Source organism: Carettochelys insculpta, chromosome 2, assembly GCF_033958435.1.
Source record: "Carettochelys insculpta isolate YL-2023 chromosome 2, ASM3395843v1, whole genome shotgun sequence".
In the NCBI taxonomy this organism is placed as follows: Eukaryota; Metazoa; Chordata; order Testudines; family Carettochelyidae; genus Carettochelys; species Carettochelys insculpta.
Genome location: NC_134138.1, coordinates 187439173 through 187458100, shown reverse-complemented (window position 1 = coordinate 187458100; position 18928 = coordinate 187439173). Strand labels below are relative to the sequence as shown.

At 50.8% G+C, this 18928-nt stretch overlaps 1 protein-coding gene across 3 annotated transcripts in view; it reads right to left on the bottom strand.

Moving 5' to 3' along the window:
- The window catches only part of DPY19L1 (dpy-19 like C-mannosyltransferase 1), a 123059-nt gene that overhangs the window by 5505 nt on the left and 98626 nt on the right, over positions 1–18928 (bottom strand). For all 3 annotated transcript variants that reach the window (XM_074988108.1, XM_074988109.1, XM_074988110.1), the window contains 3 exons: positions 17868–18042; positions 16525–16624; positions 9864–9989 (listed from right to left, as the gene is read on the bottom strand). In XM_074988108.1, the coding sequence (XP_074844209.1) occupies positions 9864–9989; positions 16525–16624; positions 17868–18042 (401 nt within the window). The remainder of the gene's footprint in view (positions 1–9863; positions 9990–16524; positions 16625–17867; positions 18043–18928) is intronic.

Below are 18928 nucleotides of genomic sequence, written 5' to 3'. Positions count from 1 at the left end.
TGGTGGAGGTATTGTCTGTACTGATCCCGACGACTTTGCCTTGTATGTGGTCTCGAAAGTGTTTGCAGGCGTTGAACACTGCTCTGAGCTCCAGTACGTTGATGTGTAGTGACTGTTCCGTGGGTGACCACAGTCCTTGAGTCACCTCTTCGCCCATGTGCGCTCCCCACCCTATGAGGGAGGCATCTGTAGTGAGAAAAACTGATATTTGCGGCTGGTGGAAGGGTACCCCTGTTAGCAAGTTCCTGGGGTTTACCCACCATTGCAGGGATTTGCGCACCCCGGCTGTGGGCGACACCACCTTGTGAACGGTGTGTACTGCCGGTTTGTATACACTCGCCAGCCAGTGCTGCATGCTGCGCATGTGTAACCTGGCGTTCTGCACTACAAACGTCGCCGCTGCCATGTGGCCCAGCAGCTGCAGGCACGTCAAGACCGGCACCGTAGGGCTGAAGGTGATGACTTGCACGAGGGAACCGATGGCTCGAAAGCGAGCCTCTGGTAGGTATACTCTCGCTGCAACCGAGTTTATGTGAGCCCCTATGAACTCTATGTCCTGTGTGGGGTCTATTTGTGATTTTGCCAGATTGATAACCAGGCCAAGTGAGGAGAACATGTTTGCTGTGACGCGTATCATGCGCAGAACCTCTCCTTTGGAGGCCCCTTTGAGCAGGCAGTCGTCCAGATACGGGAAAATGAATACCCCCTGTCTGTGCAGGTAGGCTGACACCACTGCCAAGGTCTTGGTGAAGACTCTGGGGGCCGAGGAGAGGCCAAACGGTAGGACCTTGTATTGGAAGTGTTCGTTGCCCACCATGAACCGGAGGAATTGCCGGTGAGCCGGATGGATGGTTATGTGGAAGTACGCGTCTTGTAAATCGAGGGCTGCGAACCAGTCTCCATCGTCCAGAGCTGTAAGGATGGAGGCGATCGTGGTCATCCGAAAACGTTGCTTGCGCAGGTACCTCTTGAGGCCGCGAAGGTCTAAGATGGGCCTCCAGCCTCCTGTCTTTTTCTCCGTGAGGAAATACCTGGAGTAGAACCCTTTCCCGTGCAGTTGCTCCGGCACTCTTTCCCCCGCCCCTATGAGCATGAGATGGTCCACCTCCTGCCTGAGCCTCGCTACGTGGGAGGCCTCCTGGAGGTGGGGCTTGGGTGGAGGTCGTGACGGTGGGAGCGACTGGAAGGGGATGGCGTACCCCGTGGCTATGATCTCCAGCACCCATTTGTCTGTGGTGATCCTTTGCCACTGGTCGTAGAATGGTCGGAGGTGATGGTGAAATAGCTGCTTCGGATGACTGTGTGCGATGGTAGTGATGGCGCAGCCCTGGATCTGTATGTCAAACTTGTGGCCTTTGGCCCCGCCCCGAGGACGCACGGCTCTGTTGTGAGCGTCGCCTGGGAGTTCTGTACTGCTGGTGCTGTTGATGTCGCCCTTGCTCGTAACCCCTGTGATACTGGGGGCGCTGTTGCTGGTACTGGTACCGCCTTTGCTGAGGGTAGTACCTTTTCTTTGTGTATGGGGGGGTGTAAATCCCCAGGGTCCTGAGTGTGGCTCTTGAATCTTTACTGGAATGAAGAACCGAGTCAGTTGATTGAGCAAACAGCTTCTGCGAGTCGAAGGGAAGGTCAACTATCTTCGCCTGCAGATCCCTCGGTATACCTGAGGTCTGGAGCCAGGACTCCCTTCGCATCACCACTGCGGTTGCTGTGGAACGTGCTGCCGTGTCCGCAACGTCCAAAGCAATCTGAACTCCCATCCTCGCAGCCGCGTAGCCTTCTTGCACTATGGCCTTGAGGACCGGCTTTTTGTCCTCTGGAAGCGAGTCCATGAGGGAAGTTAACCTGGAATAGTTGTCAAAATTATGGTTCGCTAAGTGCGCTGCGTAATTTGCCATTCGCAACGTTAAAGTGGAGGAGGAGTAGACCTTTCTGCTGAACAGCTCTAGCTTCTTGGCATCTTTGTCCGTTCCCCCTGTTTAAAATTGAGATGTTTTTGATCTTTGTTGCGAGGACTCCACCACCAGGGAGTTTGGCTGTGGGTGGCTAAACAGGAACTCCATGCCCTTCGCCGGCACGAAGTATTTCTTATCCGCTCTCTTTTGGACAGGCGGAATAGTTGCAGGGGTCTGCCATATCGTAGTGGCGGACTCTAAGATCGCTTCATCAAGCGGTATTGCTACTCTGGAAGAGGCCGGAGGTCTCAAATTTTTGAGGAGCTTATGGTGTTTCTCTTGCACCTCTGCTGTCTGGATGCCTTGCGTGAAGGCCACCCTCTTAAACAGCTCCTGAAACTGTTTGAGATCGTCCGTAGGATGGACGTCCCCCAGGGCCGTAGCCTCGTCCGGGGAAGAGAGCGAGGAACCGCTGGGGTACATCTCTCTGGACCCTTCCGGTTCCTGCTGGTGATGGTACACCCTCTCGCTAGAGGTTTGCGAGGGAAAATCTCGGGGTTCCATGACCAGTCCCCCCTGAGATGCTTGAGTCTCTGTCCCCGGTCGCGATTGCCCCCGGGGGTACGAGATAGTTTGTGGGGATCTTTCTCTAGTAGATTGCCGATGGTGTGTATGCCCCGCGTGGTAGGGGTGACCATGGCAGTATAGGCACTGTTCTTGGGAGGGTGACCTAGACCACTCCCTTGGTGTGTACCCTCTGCGTCTGGGGGAGGGAGATCGTCGAGACACTGGAGAGAGCGACTTCGCATAATAGTCCAGTGGTTCAAACCCCAGGAAGGGTGAAGGTGGTGCCACCCAGGGTGAGGCTGGTTGCAAAAATGGAGAAGAGGGCTCCGGGTAGGCTAGGGGGTACCCCTGCCTTCTGGTTGGAGTCTGCAATGTAAGCGGAGGGCTGTGAGAAAGCAGCTCCACAGCCCTGTCCGGAGAGGGGCTGCAATGCCTCCTCTTGTGTGCAGCCTTCCCCCTCCCTGGAGGAGGTGACTCCGCCCCCTGACGCACGGGGGATCCCGGCCCCGTCGGCACCGTGCTAGGCACGCTCGAAGGCGGTGCCGCACGTGCGGTGTCCTTCTGCGCCTGCAGGCTGCGTGCCTGCGCGCTCTGCACCGCCGGTTCCGGTGCCGCTGCCTGCGGTGCCGCCGCTTGTTTAGCCGCCGCCCTGCCTGCGGTGCGGGGCGGCTGGCTGATCATCGGAGGCTGAGCCGTTTGCACGTGGCTCTCCGTGCCGCCGCCTATCAGCTGTTGCTGCGGCTGGGGGCTGCGTGCTCCTCCCGTCCCGCTCACTGTTGCTGCCGGCAGGGATCAGGCTGGAGAGACTTTCCTCCGTTTCTGCGCTGATGGAGTGAGGGAGGCAGCTTTCCTTTTAAGGGCCCCGGAGGGTCCCTCCTGCTGCGGCCGCTCCGGCACGTCTGGCTGGAGGGCCTTATCAAGAAGCAGCATTTTAATGCGCATCTCCCTGTCTCTCCGTGCTCTTGTCGTTAATTTTGCACAGAAGGCGCATTTTTGTGCCACATGGGACTCCCCCAGGCACCTTATGCATAGGCTGTGCCCATCGGACACTGGCATCGCCTCTCGGCAGGACTCACATTTTTTAAAGCCTGAAGAGGACATTGTTGGTGAGTCTTTGAGTTTATTAAGTGTGTACTTAGCACCTTCTTTGTGCTGTTTTCCCCGTCCGATGGCCTGCCTCAGCAGGAGGGCTGATGGCCGTAGCTCCTGGCCTCCGGCGCTTGTGACTGGGACTGGCTGAAGCTGTCCCGCTCGTAGTTTGTTTGTTGTTGTTTGTTCTTTTTTTTTTTTTTGGCAAAATAACAACCGGCTAACTCATAGTAGCCTAAGTATCTGAAAAAACTTTGAAAGAAAAACAGATAAAGTCGTTGAATACGCTATTTGGCCTTAGCCTAGTCGGATTCCGTCTGCAGCCGACGGCGGTTAAGAGGAACTGGCGGGGACCGGATCGCGCACATGGCCAGGAGCGTGCAAGGGAGCGGTGCGCGCCAGCGCATGCGCGGTCCGGCAGAAACTGCTTGGAAGATCCGATCTGCGGCGCCGGGCAAGCCCGTCACCTATTGTGGAGCACCCACGGGGACACTCGAAGAAGAATTTGCCATTCGCAACGTTAAAGTGGAGGAGGAGTAGACCTTTCTGCCGAACAGCTCTAGCTTCTTGGCATCTTTGTCTGTTCCCCCTGTTTTAAATTGAGATGTTTTTGATCTTTGTTGCGAGGACTCCACCACCAAGGAGTTTGGCTGTGGGTGGCTAAACAGGAACTCCACGCCCTTCGCCGACACGAAGTATTTCTTATCCGCTCTCTTTTGGACAGGCGGAATAGTTGCAGGGGTCTGCCATATCGTAGTGGCGGACTCTAAGATCGCTTCATCAAGCGGTATTGCTACTCTGGAGGAGGCCGGAGGTCTCAAATTTTTGAGGAGCTTATGGTGTTTCTCTTGCACTTCTGCTGTCCGGATGCGTTGCGTGAAGGCCACCCTCTTAAACAGCTCCTGAAACTGTTTGAGATCGTCCGTAGGATGGACGTCCCCCAGGGCCGTAGCCTCGTCTGGGGAGGAGAGCGAGGAACCGCTGGGGTACGTCTCTCTGGACCCTTCCGGTTCCTGCTGGTGATGGTACACCCTCTCGCTGGAGGTTTGCGAGGGAAAATCTCGGGGTTCCATGACCAGTCCCCCCTGAGATGCTTGAGTCTCTGTCCCCGGTCGCAATTGCCCTCGGGGGTACGAGATCGTCTGTGGGGATCTTTCCCTAGTAGATTGCCGATGGTGTCTATGCCCCGCGTGGTAGGGGCGACCATGGCAGTATAGGCACTGTTCTTGGGAAGGTGACCTAGACCACTCCCTTGGTGCGTACCCTCTGCGTCTGGGGGAGGGAGATCGTCGAGACACTGGAGAGAGCGATTTTGCATAATAGTCCAGCGGTTCAAACCCCAGGAAGGGTGAAGGTGGTGCCAGCCATGGTGAGGCTGGTTGTAAAAATGGAGAAGGGGGCTCCGGGTAGGCTAGGGGGGACCCCTGCCTTCTGGTTGGAGTCCGCAACATGAGCGGAGGGCTGTGAGAAAGCAGCTCCACAGCCCTGTCCGGAGAGGGGCTGCAATGCCTCCTCTTGTGTGCAGCCTTCCCCCTCCCTGGAGGAGGTAACTCCGCCCCCTGACGCACGGGGGATCCCGGCCCCGTCGGCACCGTGCTAGGCACGCTCGAAGGCGGTGCTGCACGTGCGGTGTCCTTCTGCGCCTGCAGGCTGCGTGCCTGCGCGCTCTGCACCGCCGGTTCCCTGGGGGTCGGTGCTGCTGCCTGCGGTGCCGCCGGTACCGGCGCTTGTTTAGCCGCCGCCCTGCCTGCGGTGCGGGGCGGCTGGCTGATTATCGGAGGCTGAGCCGCTTCCACGTGGCTCTCCGTGCCGCCGCCGATCAGCTGTTGCTGCAGCTGGGGGCTGCTTGCTCCTCCCGTCCCGCTCACTGTTGCTGCCGGCAGGGATCAGGCTGGGGAGGCTTTCCTCCGTTTTTGCGCTGATGGAGTGAGGGAGGCAGCTTTCCTTTTAAGGGCCCCGGAGGGTCCCTCCTGCTGCGGCCGCTCCGGCACGTCTGGCTGGAGGGCCTTATCAAGAAGCAGCATTTTAATCCGCATCTCCCTGTCTCTCCGTGCTCTGGTTGTTAATTTAGCACAGAAGGCGCATTTCTGTGCCACATGGGACTCCCCCAGGCACCTTATGCATAGACTGTGCCCATCGGACGCTGGCATCGCCTCTCGGCGGGACTCACATTTTTTAAAGCCTGAAGAGGACATTGTTGGTGAGTCTTTGAGTTTTTAAGGGGGTACTTAGCACCTTCTTTGTGCTGTTTTCCCCGTCTGATGGCCTGCCTCAGCAGGAGGGCTGATGGCTGTAGCTCCTGGCCTCCGGCGCTTGTTACTGGGACTGGACTGAAGCTGTCCCGCTCGTAGTTTGTTTGTTGTTGTTGTTTTTTTTTTTTTTTTTTTGCAAAATAACAACCGGCTAACTTGTAGTAGCCTAAGTACCTGAAAAACTTCAAAGAAAAACAGATAAAGTCGTTGAATACGCTATTTGGCCTTAGCCTAGTTGGATTCCGTCTGCAGCCGACGGCGGTTAAGAGGAACTGGCGGGGACCGGATCGCGCACATGGCCAGGAGCGCGCAAGGGAGCGGCGCGCGCTGGCGCATGCGCGGTCCGGCAGAAACTGCTTGGAAGATCCGATCTGCGGCGCCGGGCAAGCCCGTCACCTATTGTGGAGCACCCATGGGGACACTCGAAGAAGGTGGTCTGTTTTGCATTCACAACTTGGAAGTAGAGGAAGTAGAATCCTTTTCCTTTTGTGCCCTGAAGGATCTCCTCAACTGCCCCCAGTTGTCAGCCTCTTGAACAAGGAGTTCCTTGTGAGAAGGGTCCCTGAAGAGGGATAGGGTTGGGGAGAGGTGGAGTGAGAGGGGGAGCTGACAGCTGCAGGGTTTAGCCCCCAGTTAATCTCTCTGCCACACAGCAGTCTGAAGTGACCCATGACTAGGCAGAATGGTGTGGATGAAAACAATCGAGGAAAGAATGATATGGATCCAGGGACTTGACTGGGACATGGCTCTCAAACGCACCTTCACATTAAGTGCTTCTGACTCACAGGATGCTTTACCAGGCTAGGTTGTGCATCTGAGCAGGAGGAGGACAGGCGACTAGGACTAAAACTTGCCTCTCAATCCCTTCTTTTTGCAAATCCCCATTGAACCTGCCAAGTGGTACAGTGGCTGGAACTGCTTCCATGCTGGTTTTGGCATATGCAGACCAAGCAAGCAAAGGCTAGCCCAGTTATTCTTTAGGCCATGCAATCTTGCATTAGTCTGGTCTGCAAAGATGACCATTCCCATCAGATGGGAGGTATTCATATCCTGGCACAAAGCAGTGGTCTGAAACCAGAAGTTGTGCCTCATCACCACCAACAGTGCAACCACCCTAGCAGTCACATCAGCCAAATCCTATGTCATTTCGTGGGAGCATCCTTGATGCTACAATACCCTCCTCCAGCAGGGTACACAACTCCTGGGCCAAGTCCTGGGGCAGGGACTCCTTGAACTTCCAGAGGGAGCCCCATAAGTCGATGTATCTGCCAAAAAGAGCCTGCTGGTTTGCCATCTGGAACAGAAAGCTGGCTCCTGAATAAATGTCTCCCCCTCCCACAAAAAAAAAAAAAAAAAAAGCCAGCCTCTTGCCCTCTATTTAGAGAGGCTGAACTGATGTGCTCCTGTTTGCACTTCTTACTGGCCAGAGACAGTGTGCCTGGAGGAGGTGGGCATATACATACTCAAACTTGTTGGCTGGGATAAAGTACTTTTTCTGAGTCTTCTTGGAGGTATGGATGACAGGATTTGTCAGAGGGCCATGTCTATTTTTAAGTCCCAATTGAGCACTGATACAACATGGACATGGGTATATACGGAGAGTACATTGACCAGGATGTCAGCTTGTTCAGCCATCTCCCTCTACCTCCAGGCCCAAATTCTTGGCCACCCATCAAAACAGGGCCTGGTGCTCTCTGAGGTCGTCTGGCAGGCTGGCACTCAAGACTCCTGCCAACACCTAGTCCACAGATAAGGATGATGATGCCTTGGAGCCTCTCCTTGTGGTCCAGTCATCTCCCACAGGGGAAGGTAGCTTTGGGGTGGGCACTCGCTGGTCTACCCTGACCTCTGAGCATACTTCATACATCAAGCCTGGTGCTGCCAGTGCCGTCAGCTGCTGTTATGAGTGGCAGCCAACAAATGGAGTGAAGAGTGCAGCCGCATCACAATCAGGCCCAAATCACTCCACTAGGGCCTCTGGACATGTTGCCAATACAGCACCACAGAGGTCAATGCAGCCTCAGATGCCAGGGATGCCTCATTGAAGGACTGAATTCCCTCACTTGCAAGAGAAATCCCCTCCTGGTGACCACCGTGGCACTATTAATCTCTGTACCTGGCAGCTAGCCCTTGATGATGGATGCTGGCTTTCTGAATACAGCTGATGCCAGGGGACCAGTACTGCAATGGAGACCATTCCCATCGTGCAGGGAAAAGGGACCCATGCTGAGCAGATGGCTGACAGGAGTGTGAACAATGTTGTTAATATGGAGACTGATGTCTCCCCCTAAACAATCTGTATCAGGAGAGTAGAGACTACAAATGCAATGCCCATGGTCTAGGGCAACTTGCAGAGCATCTAGGTTGTGAAGCCAGAGATCCAGAGTGAATAGCCAGAGTGTTGTCTCAGCTCTGGGTATTGGCAGTGCTCACTTGCCCTCTAGGAGGGACTAAACAGCTGGCTTCTGGAGTCTTTGACATTTCCTGTGATGCCGCACATGGTGCTGGCAGTGCTGGTAAAGGCCTCTTCTCTCTGAGCATCCAGAAAACCTGTGAAAGCATCAGCCCTGCCACAAGACTGAGTCCCACTATTGCGCCTGGGAATCAATGGCAGATCCCTTGGGTGGGTTCCCCACTGGGGAGGCATGCCCATGGGGCTCTAGCACAGGTGGGTAGTCCGAACCGGGTTCTTTGCTGATACCCCTTGGCCTTTCTTTTTTGGTGCTGAGAGCTGTATTTCTTGGACTTCTTTTGGGACACTGGAAACAGAAAACTGCCACGTGAAGTTTGGTGTGGGGAGTGCACGACACACCAAGGCGCAAGTGCTAGGGGGAGACATCCTGGAAGGCTTGGAAGCCAGGCAGACAGCAGCCTCCATGAGGGTGGCAGTCAAATGGATGACATGCTCTTTCTGAATCCTAGGTCAAAAGTTTTTACAGATTCAACACTTTTGCTTCATATGCAATTCCCCCAAGTACTTCAAGCAGCTTCTGTGTGGGTCACTAACTCACACAGACCAGCTGCAGTCAGACCAGGGCTTAAAACCCAGAAACCAGGGTACTAGACAAAGTCCTCATTGGGATTCTAAGTAGTGTAATTGGAAGTTAAACACTAACTGCTATAAACAAACTACTTACAAGGCCCAAAGGCTCACATGCAGTACAGACTAAACTGATAGCCTTTGGTAAGCAAGGAAAAGAAACTCCAACTAACTACCATGAGCAGTGAAGAGGAACTGACAGGGTGTAGGGCCACCCATGCCTAATACATTGACACATGAGTGTTGCACTCAAGAGGGTGCCACAGCCAACCATGAGGATAGCGCTAAGGAAAAAAATCACTGCCAATTGTGCACATGCATACCTAGAATGCAATCAACATGAGCAAGCACTCCAAGAAGAGATTATGTTACAAGATCAAAGAAAAAATATATAATCAAAAGTCTTCTTTGGATTTTGTGACATCTATTTAATTTCAATGACCAATAAGCATTTTGCAGAAAAAAAAAATCAATATCTTTGGACCTCTTTTTAGACACACATCTGCAAGTATCCTCACAGCATAGTGATCTGCTTATTGTGCATTACCTTCAACTGTGTTCTACAATCATGCTTAAGGTTATAACCCTAAAATGTTCACAGAAAAGCTTAAGTTTACACATATGAACTAAGTCAATAGAACTAGTATGCGTAGAATTACTTGTATGTTTGAAGGTTCTGGGCCCAAATGTATTTCTGGCACTTAGTTATGGTTAAGGATCCATGTAAATTCAAACTGTGTATCTAACATTTGTGGACCTGTGGGTGCCTTTAAACAACATATCCAATGTAAAGAGGTACAATGTTTGTGAAAGTTTTGAGTTGTAAAGTCCGTCTTTCCAGTCACACACTTCATGGTTGGGTGGACAGAGATCCTGATTCTCTCTATATTCAATTCAATCAGTTTACGAACTTCTGCTAAATGTGAACTCTACCATGAATCTCCACAATCTAAATACAAGATTCAGTATACCTTCAGCTATATTTTGGACAGAATATTGTTGCTGAACACTAATACTCACTTAGTTCTTCTTACGCACCAGGACTCTTCTAAAATGTAGTAATTCACTCCCAGTTTTAACAATTCTTTTTTCACTTCTTTTGCTGGTTTTCGACTATACATGGAATACACTATTTTAGTTCTTGCCCTTTGAAAAGAAATATCCATGAAAGTTGTTAGCAAATATGAGGAGAGAGTGGGGAGAACCAAGTTATTTAAGATGGCTAAAACAGCCAGCCTGAGATAACATAATAAGGAGGATTTTATAAAAAAGGCAGAGACTGGCTTATAAGAAAAGCATGTAATAAAATTATATCTATGTTAGGGAACTTTAGTTCAACATTTCTTAAGTTATTTGCCCTCCTACTATAGACAGGGCACCAAGAAACACTGCAACTTATTTCATACTACTCGTGTATTTGTGGATGAGAAGCAAGAACTTTCTACGGAGTTGGCCTATCGTTGAGGACACAATATTTTAGATGATTCAATTCCAGCCAGGGTTTCCTCAAAATTATTCCACCCATGGATGGAAAAAATTAAATGTGCACCAGAGCATATGGGGATGTGTACCACTAGGAGAAACATATGCTGTTGAGTGTGGGTAGCTATGGGCGTGCTGCTACTCAGCTGGGCAGCCCCTGAATCTTTCCTGGGCAGCCGCCCAAATGCTTATCTTACAGGGAACACTGGTTCCAACCACTTTGTTCTAATTTAAGGCAGATTAATTCCACAGATTTTAGCAGATGTGGGTTAAGGTTCATTCTGGTTTAATGAGAAACAATTACTTTCTCTCACTGCAACATTTGCCCTTCCAAGAAAGTGAGCTTCCTTAGATTTGTAATAAGGGATTTCAAAACAGAAGAACGAACTTGTTTCTTTCCGTTTCCCACTAGATTGAACAGAGCAGGATTAAGTTAGAAATGAGAGGGTGAGCACAATCACCAAAAAGGAAAGGCTTGAATTATGATCCACTGTTACTGCCCTGGACTAATGTGTGTACTCATATAAGCACCATAACAGAATTCTACCTCTCCTGTAAAAGAGAAGGTTGGTGAAAGTCTAAAGACACGCAGTTTATCATTTAAAATATTCTCCCCAAAATCCTAATGATCGTGGAATGGGGAAATAAGACAAATAGTTTGTTTTGCAAGGTTGTCCCAAAAAAAGAGAGAACAAGACGATTGTAGTTGGGTCTTATTCAGACAGTAAGACCTATAAGCTTATTCAAGCTAGTAAAAAGCCAAAATAAATATTATTATGCCTTCTAATTCAAATTAACTTCATCATGCTGTGGCTGTCCAAATTCTTGTTTAGATTAACTTCCCTTTTTGACTGAAAGGTGAAGAATCCAATAACTTTGAAGTTAGGCACTACATTGAAGAAGCCAGCAGAGAGTCTAGACACATTTTCCCTTACTTCAAAGCTCACTTTGAAGTAGGGAGCCCAACTTTTAAGTCCTTACTCCATTCCCGGAAATGGAATAATGCCCTAATTTGAAGTTTAACTTCAAAGTAGGGTGTGTGTAGATGCTCAACTTCCAAGTTGCTTACTTCAAAGCTATTTTTGTAGTATAGACACAGTCCTAGAAGAGAACAACTACAGATCATTTGTCCCTTGCTGCTTCTTTGCCACCTGACGTACTTAAGGCTAGTGTACGTGTGACTATACCCATAGGGTGAGTCTACACTAGCAAGTACATTCAAAATTAGGATCGGAAGACCAAGTTCTTTTGAAAGAAGCCATGGAGTGTCTACACTGACACGGCGCTCTTTCAAAATTAACTGCAAAAGAACTCCCCCCATTCTTTCAAAGTTGGTCCTCTGCTCCCGGGATGGGAAAACACCCTCTTTTGAAAGACAATTTCGAAAGAGAGCAAGTGTAGACGTTCCACAGCCTGCTCTTTCAAAGGAGCGGGTCCTCCATGGCCGCAATCAGCTGGCGGCGCCATTCACAGCACAAGCAGAGCTCTATGGCTCCAGCGTCCAGCCACCTTTCAGCACGCAGGCTCTCAGAAGCCCTAAAGCAGGCAGGAAGCTGAGAGCATGCAGACAGCAGGGAGCCCACACTGCTGCCCGCACAGCTCCCAGCCGCGATGCCCTGGGGGAAGCCACAGCACCTCCGGCACCATGGCCAGCAGCCAGGACTCCTGCCCACCCCAGGGGCTGTCCAGGAACTGTGGGGAGTCCTCCCAGGAGGGGAGCTGGCCCCCCCAAACATTGGGCCCCCTCCTGGACAGAGGCCGAGCTGCAGGACGTCCTCTCCTCCTGGGCGAATGAGGAGGTCCTGCAGCAGATGGGGGTCTGGCGCCGAAACGCGCCTGCCTTCAAGCGCCTCACTGGCTGGGATCACCTCACCTGGACCAGGTGAGGTCGAAAGTGAAGGAGCTCCGGCAAGCATGCTGTCGGGCTCGGGACACAGCCAGGTGGTCAGGGGCAGTGCCCACCAGCTGCCCCTCCTACCGAGAACTGGACTGCCTCCTTGGACCCAAGGCGGCGGGACCCCCAGCCATGTACCTGGACACCACCAACCCCCTGACTGAGCCAGAGGAGACGGGGATGGGGATTGAGGGGGAGGACCGGCCTGGACAACCGGCCACCTGCAGGCACCCCCCAAGGATCCAGAACATGAGTGATGACGAGGGCTCGAGCAAGGGGGCCCTCATCATTGGCGTCCCCTCAGGCCCATCCAGCCTGGCTGACTGCACCTTACCCATTTTCCTGGAGGCACCCACAGATATATATCGTGCACACTGGTGGCCACAAGGCCAGGGGAGGGGGTGCGCACTGCCATCCAGGATGGCCACAGCCCACCCGTGGAGACATCAGCCCCAGGGCACAGGCAGGCCAGACGGCCCCACCACCCCATCTGAGCGGGCTGATGTGTGGCACCCAGCACCATGGACCGCCAGGCTGCGGAGGGACCGAGGAAGGCAGAGGAGAGCCAGCGCTTCTGCAACCCAGACGGGGAACCCTGGATGCGGTACCTGCAGGACTGCTGGGATGGGTTCGGGGGCTCCTCACCGGGACTAGTGGCCTGTTCCTCTCTCCTTTTGTCTCCACAGCTTCAGGAGCCAGACCCGTCCCACAATGGGCCCAGGCAGCCTGACGACGGAGGGTGAGGGAGAGCAGCCCAGGCCTCGGACGGGGCCAGCGCCCGTCCCTCTGCCGGTGCCACCAGGCCAGAGAGGAGGCGGCAGGGGACACGGCTCACACGACTGCCCTGAGCTGATGGGCGTCGTGCGGGAGTGGCTTGCCATGCAGCAGCAGGCATGGGACTGGGTGGGGTCCAACTTGGATGCCCCCACCCAGGCGGTGGTCGGCCACCTGGCCCCTGCCACTGCTCCATCGCGGGTCACTCCCGCACCCACGCCCCCGTCACCATCCCCCATGCCCCTGTCACCTGTGCACCCCCCTCCCTCCCAGCAGTCCCCCTCCACCCCAATCCCACAGCCCCCTGCCCCCCCACAGCACACCCCCCACCAAGGAGGCTAACTTTGAGGCCCTGCTCCCTCCCCACCTCTCCCCGGCCAGCCTCATCCGCCTGGCCCACACCCTGCTGGCCAGGTGGAGGCTGTGCCCCCCCCCGTGCCGAGCCTGGCACCGGGATCCCACCTGAGCCGCGCCCCTACCTCCCTGTGCCACCAGCCCCGGCGGGGCCCCTGGACACATGGAGGAAGGGCCGGCGCGGGTGACGGGGTTCCTGGCCATCGAGCCCCCTAGAGGAGTGAGGTCCCCCACCCCGGCCACCCTCCCTGCTCCCATGTAAATTGTTCTCCCCAGTTACCCTCCCCCCCACATGTACCTAGCTCCCCCTAGAAAATGAGGGGCACAGTTCTTGAAGTAAATAGTTTATTTTTATGGTTCAACCTGTGCTCCCTGTGCATGGGTGCTGGTGGGTGTGCGTGTGTGCAGGTGGGGGGAGTGTGTGTGTGCAGGGTGGGGGGCTGTTACCATGGACCCCGCTCAAAGGCCTGATGCAGGGCCTCCCTTACATGCACCCTGTCCTGCTGGGCCTGGGGGCACAGGGCAGCAGGGAGCTGTTCATACCCATGCCCCACCTTGGTGGCCCACTTCTGCAGATAGGGCTTGTGTTTCGCCTTCACCAGGCTATGGAGGGTGCAGCAGGCCCTGACCACCACTGGGATATTGGGGAAGCCCACATCCAGCCTGGTGTAGCGGGATCTAGAACACCCCTTCAGGCGGCTGAACGCCCGCTCCATGGTGTTCCGGGCACAGTTCAGCTGCTCGTTAAAAAGGTCCTGGCTTGGCTGGGTGTGCCCAGTGTATGGCCGCATCAGCCAGGCCTGCAGGGGGTAGGCCGTGTCCGCCATGATGCAAAACGGCATTGTCATGTCCCCGATGGGGAGCTCCCACTGGGGAATGAAGGTCCCCTCGGCCATATGACGTCCCAGTCTGGAATTCCTAAAGACCCTCGTGTTGTGGGAGTGGCCGGACCAGCCCACATAGATGTCCTTGAACCGGCCGTTGGCATTGACCAGGGCCTGCAGGACCACCAAGTGGTAGCCCTTGCGATTCACGTAGGCCCTGTGGCTGTGCTCCAGGGCCTGGATGGCGACGTGGGTGCCATCCAGGGCCCCAAAGCAGCTGGGGAAGCCCAGCTCCTAGAATCCCCGGATAGCGTCGTCAAGGTCCCCGACACATACCAGCTGTCTCAGGAGCACCTTGTTGATTGCCCGGACGACCTTTAGGACATGGGGGGTGCGCTCGTGAGCATGTGGGGTGCACTCGTGAGCATGGGGTGGGGTGCAGCTTGCCCGCCCGTGCCTGCTCCCATCCCCACCCCGGCCCCGAGGTGCCTGCCCTTCTCCCGATGGTGCCTGTCGCCAGGCTGCCCCCCCGCCTCCTGCATGCAGTCTAGGTGTGAGATGGGCATGGCTTACCTTGATGAGGATGGCCCCGACGGTGGCTTTGCCCACCCCGAACTGGTGGCTGATGGATTGGTAACCGTCTGGGATGACCAGCTGCCATAGGGCAATGGCCACCCTTTTGTGCAGGGAGAGCGCCGGCCTCAGGTTTGTGTCCTGGTGCTGGAGGACTGGGACGAGCCAGTGGCACAGCTCCAGGAACGTCCCCTTGGTCATCCTGAAGTTCTGTAGCCACCGGTCATCGCCCCAGTCCTCCAGCACCAGCCAGTCCCACCAGTTGCTGCTTGTGGGGAAGCTCCACAGGTGGCGAATGACCCAGGGGACTGGCTGGGGACGTTGCACCCTGAGGATGGCGTCCAGAAGGATAGCTATTGTGGTGGCCATGCAGGGCCACTGCAGCACGGCGGCCAGGGCTGCTATGGGTGGGGGGTGCTGCTCGGGGTCCCTGGGGGCCCGGGATGCCACCTCCGCTGTCTCTCTTGCGCTCTCTCGTGCTGCTTGGGGACAGGGTTGCTGGCCCTCAGAGGGTGCAGGCTGAGGTAAGGGTGGGGAGCTTTAAGGGGATGGCAGGCGGTGGTCCCAGAAGGGTTCGTCCACCATGCGACCCTGCCTGTGGCGCTTCCTGTCCCTGCTCTTTTGAAAGAGCGCCCTGGCATGTGCGGACGCCCTCTTTCGAAATTGTGCTGGAGGCCCTTCGAAGGAACAGACCAAACCTTCAGTCCCCACTGGTATGTGTGGATGCTCTGTTTTGAAAGAGTATCTTTTGATGCTCTCTTTTGAGAGACGTTCTTTCAAAACAGAACTGTAGTGCAGACGCAGCCAGACAGTAGATACATGGCTTTGTGTGCCTCCCTTTCCCTACCTTTTTCCACAAACTTGAGTTGCTGAAGATTGTCGCCAGGATACATGGTGATAAGAAGATGCAAAGTGTTAAACTTTTTAAATAAATAAATTTCAGAATACATAAAAATATATATTCTGAAAATTGCAAGGGGAAATATTAAACCATCAAATACCATATGAAATGAATTGGCCAAAAAAGTCTTTGCAAAATTTAAATTTCAATCAATTTTAGAAAGAGAAGTTCCTAACTTAGCTCTCAACATTTCAGTAACACGACTTACTATTTCAAGTAAGCAATCCTTGCTAACAATAATATCTAAGTAAATAAAGCTGCAATCTTGAAAACAGGTCTCTTTACTGAGCCTCGTGAAAACAGAGCAACAAGAGGTAAATTCAGTTAACAGGATGTTGCTTCACACAGTTCATAGTTACACTATATTTTTGACTACTAAGGCTCTACCAGTATTTTAAATATTACAATTCCACAACAGCAGCTGCATCACACTAGAGACTACCTATGGTGACAGGAGGGCTTCTCCCACTGACGTAGGTAATCAACAGCCACAAGATGTAGTAACTCAGTCAACAGAAGAATTCTTCATTGACCTAGAGCTGTCTTCACCAGCAGGTAGATTGGTTCAACTATGCTATGCAGTAGTATACACCTAATACACTTAAGTGACCCAGATGAATCAACCTAACTCTTTAGCATAGACCACCAGTCTTAAGTCTCAACCATTAGCATGCTTTTACTACTTCTATCCCACAATATACTGTTGTCCTTCAACTTGTTCATAACTATTTTATAACAATGTTAACTAGTCCAATAAAACTATGACCTAAAACTTCATGGATTTTTTAAAAATTGCACAATAGGATCAACCACCATGTTGTCTAGTACAAGAATAAAATAGTTTATGGTAGAGCAATAAAACTGCACTTTGAAATGTACCTCAGCCCTGCATCTTCATAATGGGGATGATTTACAATAGGTCGAAGGGCAGACAACTTAACACTTGCCATTGTGGGCATTGCTCCTGCAAAAACAGCATCTGAAACATATAATGAAGGGCATATTTAAAGCAGGGATAACAAAAAGGGGGAAAAGGTTTTCAGTTTCAAATTCTCAAAGCAGCCCATCTGTAGAACAATATAGCAAAATAAATGTAAGGAAGAAAAGAAGGTCACACATTTTAAAGAAACCTTTACATTGCTCTGAAAGCTTGGTTAAAATAACCTATCAAGCTAACTATTTTTGGGATGATAAACACCCTCTGTGAAAACAAAAAATTAGATTGTTTAAAACATCTCAAGTTGAGTACCCAAAAGGAGGCATGTAAATGCACTAGTCATTGTGGAAAGTCTTGACTACCATATCAGTCTTAAGAAATTAAACATTTGGGGACTTAATATAATTAATGCAGATACATTCATGCCTACAGGTATCTGTTTATGGAGAAGCAGCTCATTTTCTGATTCATCTGTATACCTTTAAATAATAGGCAGCAAAAAAAGAGGAACATGCCCACGAATGACTAGGACATGCTTTATTGATGAAATGAAGAACAAGGCCCCATCCTGCATATGGATCCATGCGGGAGGAACCCTACATCTATGTCAAGTCTATTTAAGTCTATTAGTGGCACTATAGTAGTTTCCAAAGGTCTCAAATAAGTCTGGAGCCCTACAGTATTAGGCTCTGCACAAAATTATGGTAAAAACCAGCTTCTTTCTAGAGGATTTTATAAATCTAAACTGAGATGGAAAAACAAATAGCAGATCACTGACAGAGCTACAACTGAAATGAAAGTCTCCTCAGTACTTTATCCATTAGATCATGATGATTCAATCAACTGATCACTGTGTATGTCAAAGTCGACCAACTGGGATCCAACTACATGAACAACACTATTCCACTTAAGAAGATAAGCATTTAAATATGTTCATCATATTCCATGGGAAACTTTTGAGAAAATATTGAACTTTCCTTTGAGAAAGTATTCAGAACATATTGAACTGAGTATTCTGACTTAACCTAAGCGAAATAAAAGGAACATATTCTAGCATTTCAAATATGTTAATTTAAAAAAGCACGTAGTCTGTATCAAAAACATATAATGTGTAATAGCACAACAGTATTAGCATTTTAATTGGCTTAATCTTAATTCAATTCCAGCATCTAATAGGGCTTAATTATTCCTGATTGAGTTCATTTTGACATATTATTGCTAAAAATTCCTTCAGTTAGAGCACAAAGAAAATAAAAACATCATTACACACAACTAAATAGCTTACCTTGCCTAGTACTGGATTTTATCCATTCTAAAAGTTCTTCCTGTGGCAAATTGCTGAATTCTCCCATGATGTTCCACTGATTCTGAAGGTTTGCTGATCCTTCTATTGCCATTATTGCTAAAATAGCAAAGACCAGTATTTTGGGCTGGATTTTGCCAAAGAGCCATCCAAATAACTGAAATATAAAAGCAAGTTAATTCCCAGATATCTATAGTCATAGTCATGTCTCATGATTATAATATCCCTTGTAGAAATCTATCACACACATTAAAATCAAAGATGTTTTTAGGGCCCAGTTCTACTCCCACTAACTTCAGTGGAAATAACCTCAGTGAGAGTAGGACTAAAACATTAACAAATATTCACTTAAGTTTATTCCATTGCAGTATATTGCTCCTACTTTTATTATACTATAAAATAAGAAAAGATGCATTAATGTAATCTTAAATGTATAGTGAAAAAGTCAGGGAATGCAGAAGGTAGGACTCATTTAGTAATGCCAGTTTCTAAAGCTCATATGTGTAGTATTTTATATTCTTGTTAAATGAACAGGTAGTGTATTTTTGGTCACGTTAAATGTACTTCATGAAAAGATACAGGATAAGTCAACATTGCTTAAGAACATAGAAGCAAATCAGAAAGGCAAAATTTAACAGTACAACTTTTTATATCACATCAATTTTTTCCCTCTCCTACACAGAAAGAGACAGCCTTTGTTTGAATAACAATGCAAATGGTTTGAAACGGATGTTAACGTGCGCACCTCAACAACAAAAGTAGTATAAGGGACAAAGGAATTCTCTTTTTATTTCTCTATTGTTTGGCTTCAAGGAGTGTATCCCAGTCACACTTGACCTTATCCCCCAAGTAACCACAAAACATATTTCTTAATTTATTTTGACAACTTGTGAATTTAAAAGAAGTGGGTTTACACTTTATTCTTATGATGCCTGATTTCAAACTGTTTAAACTACTTTTCACTACCTAAATGCATTCCCATTAATCAGAATTTATGTAACTGCTGTACTATTTTCCTTGTTGGACTCTTCCTGTAGTAAGTG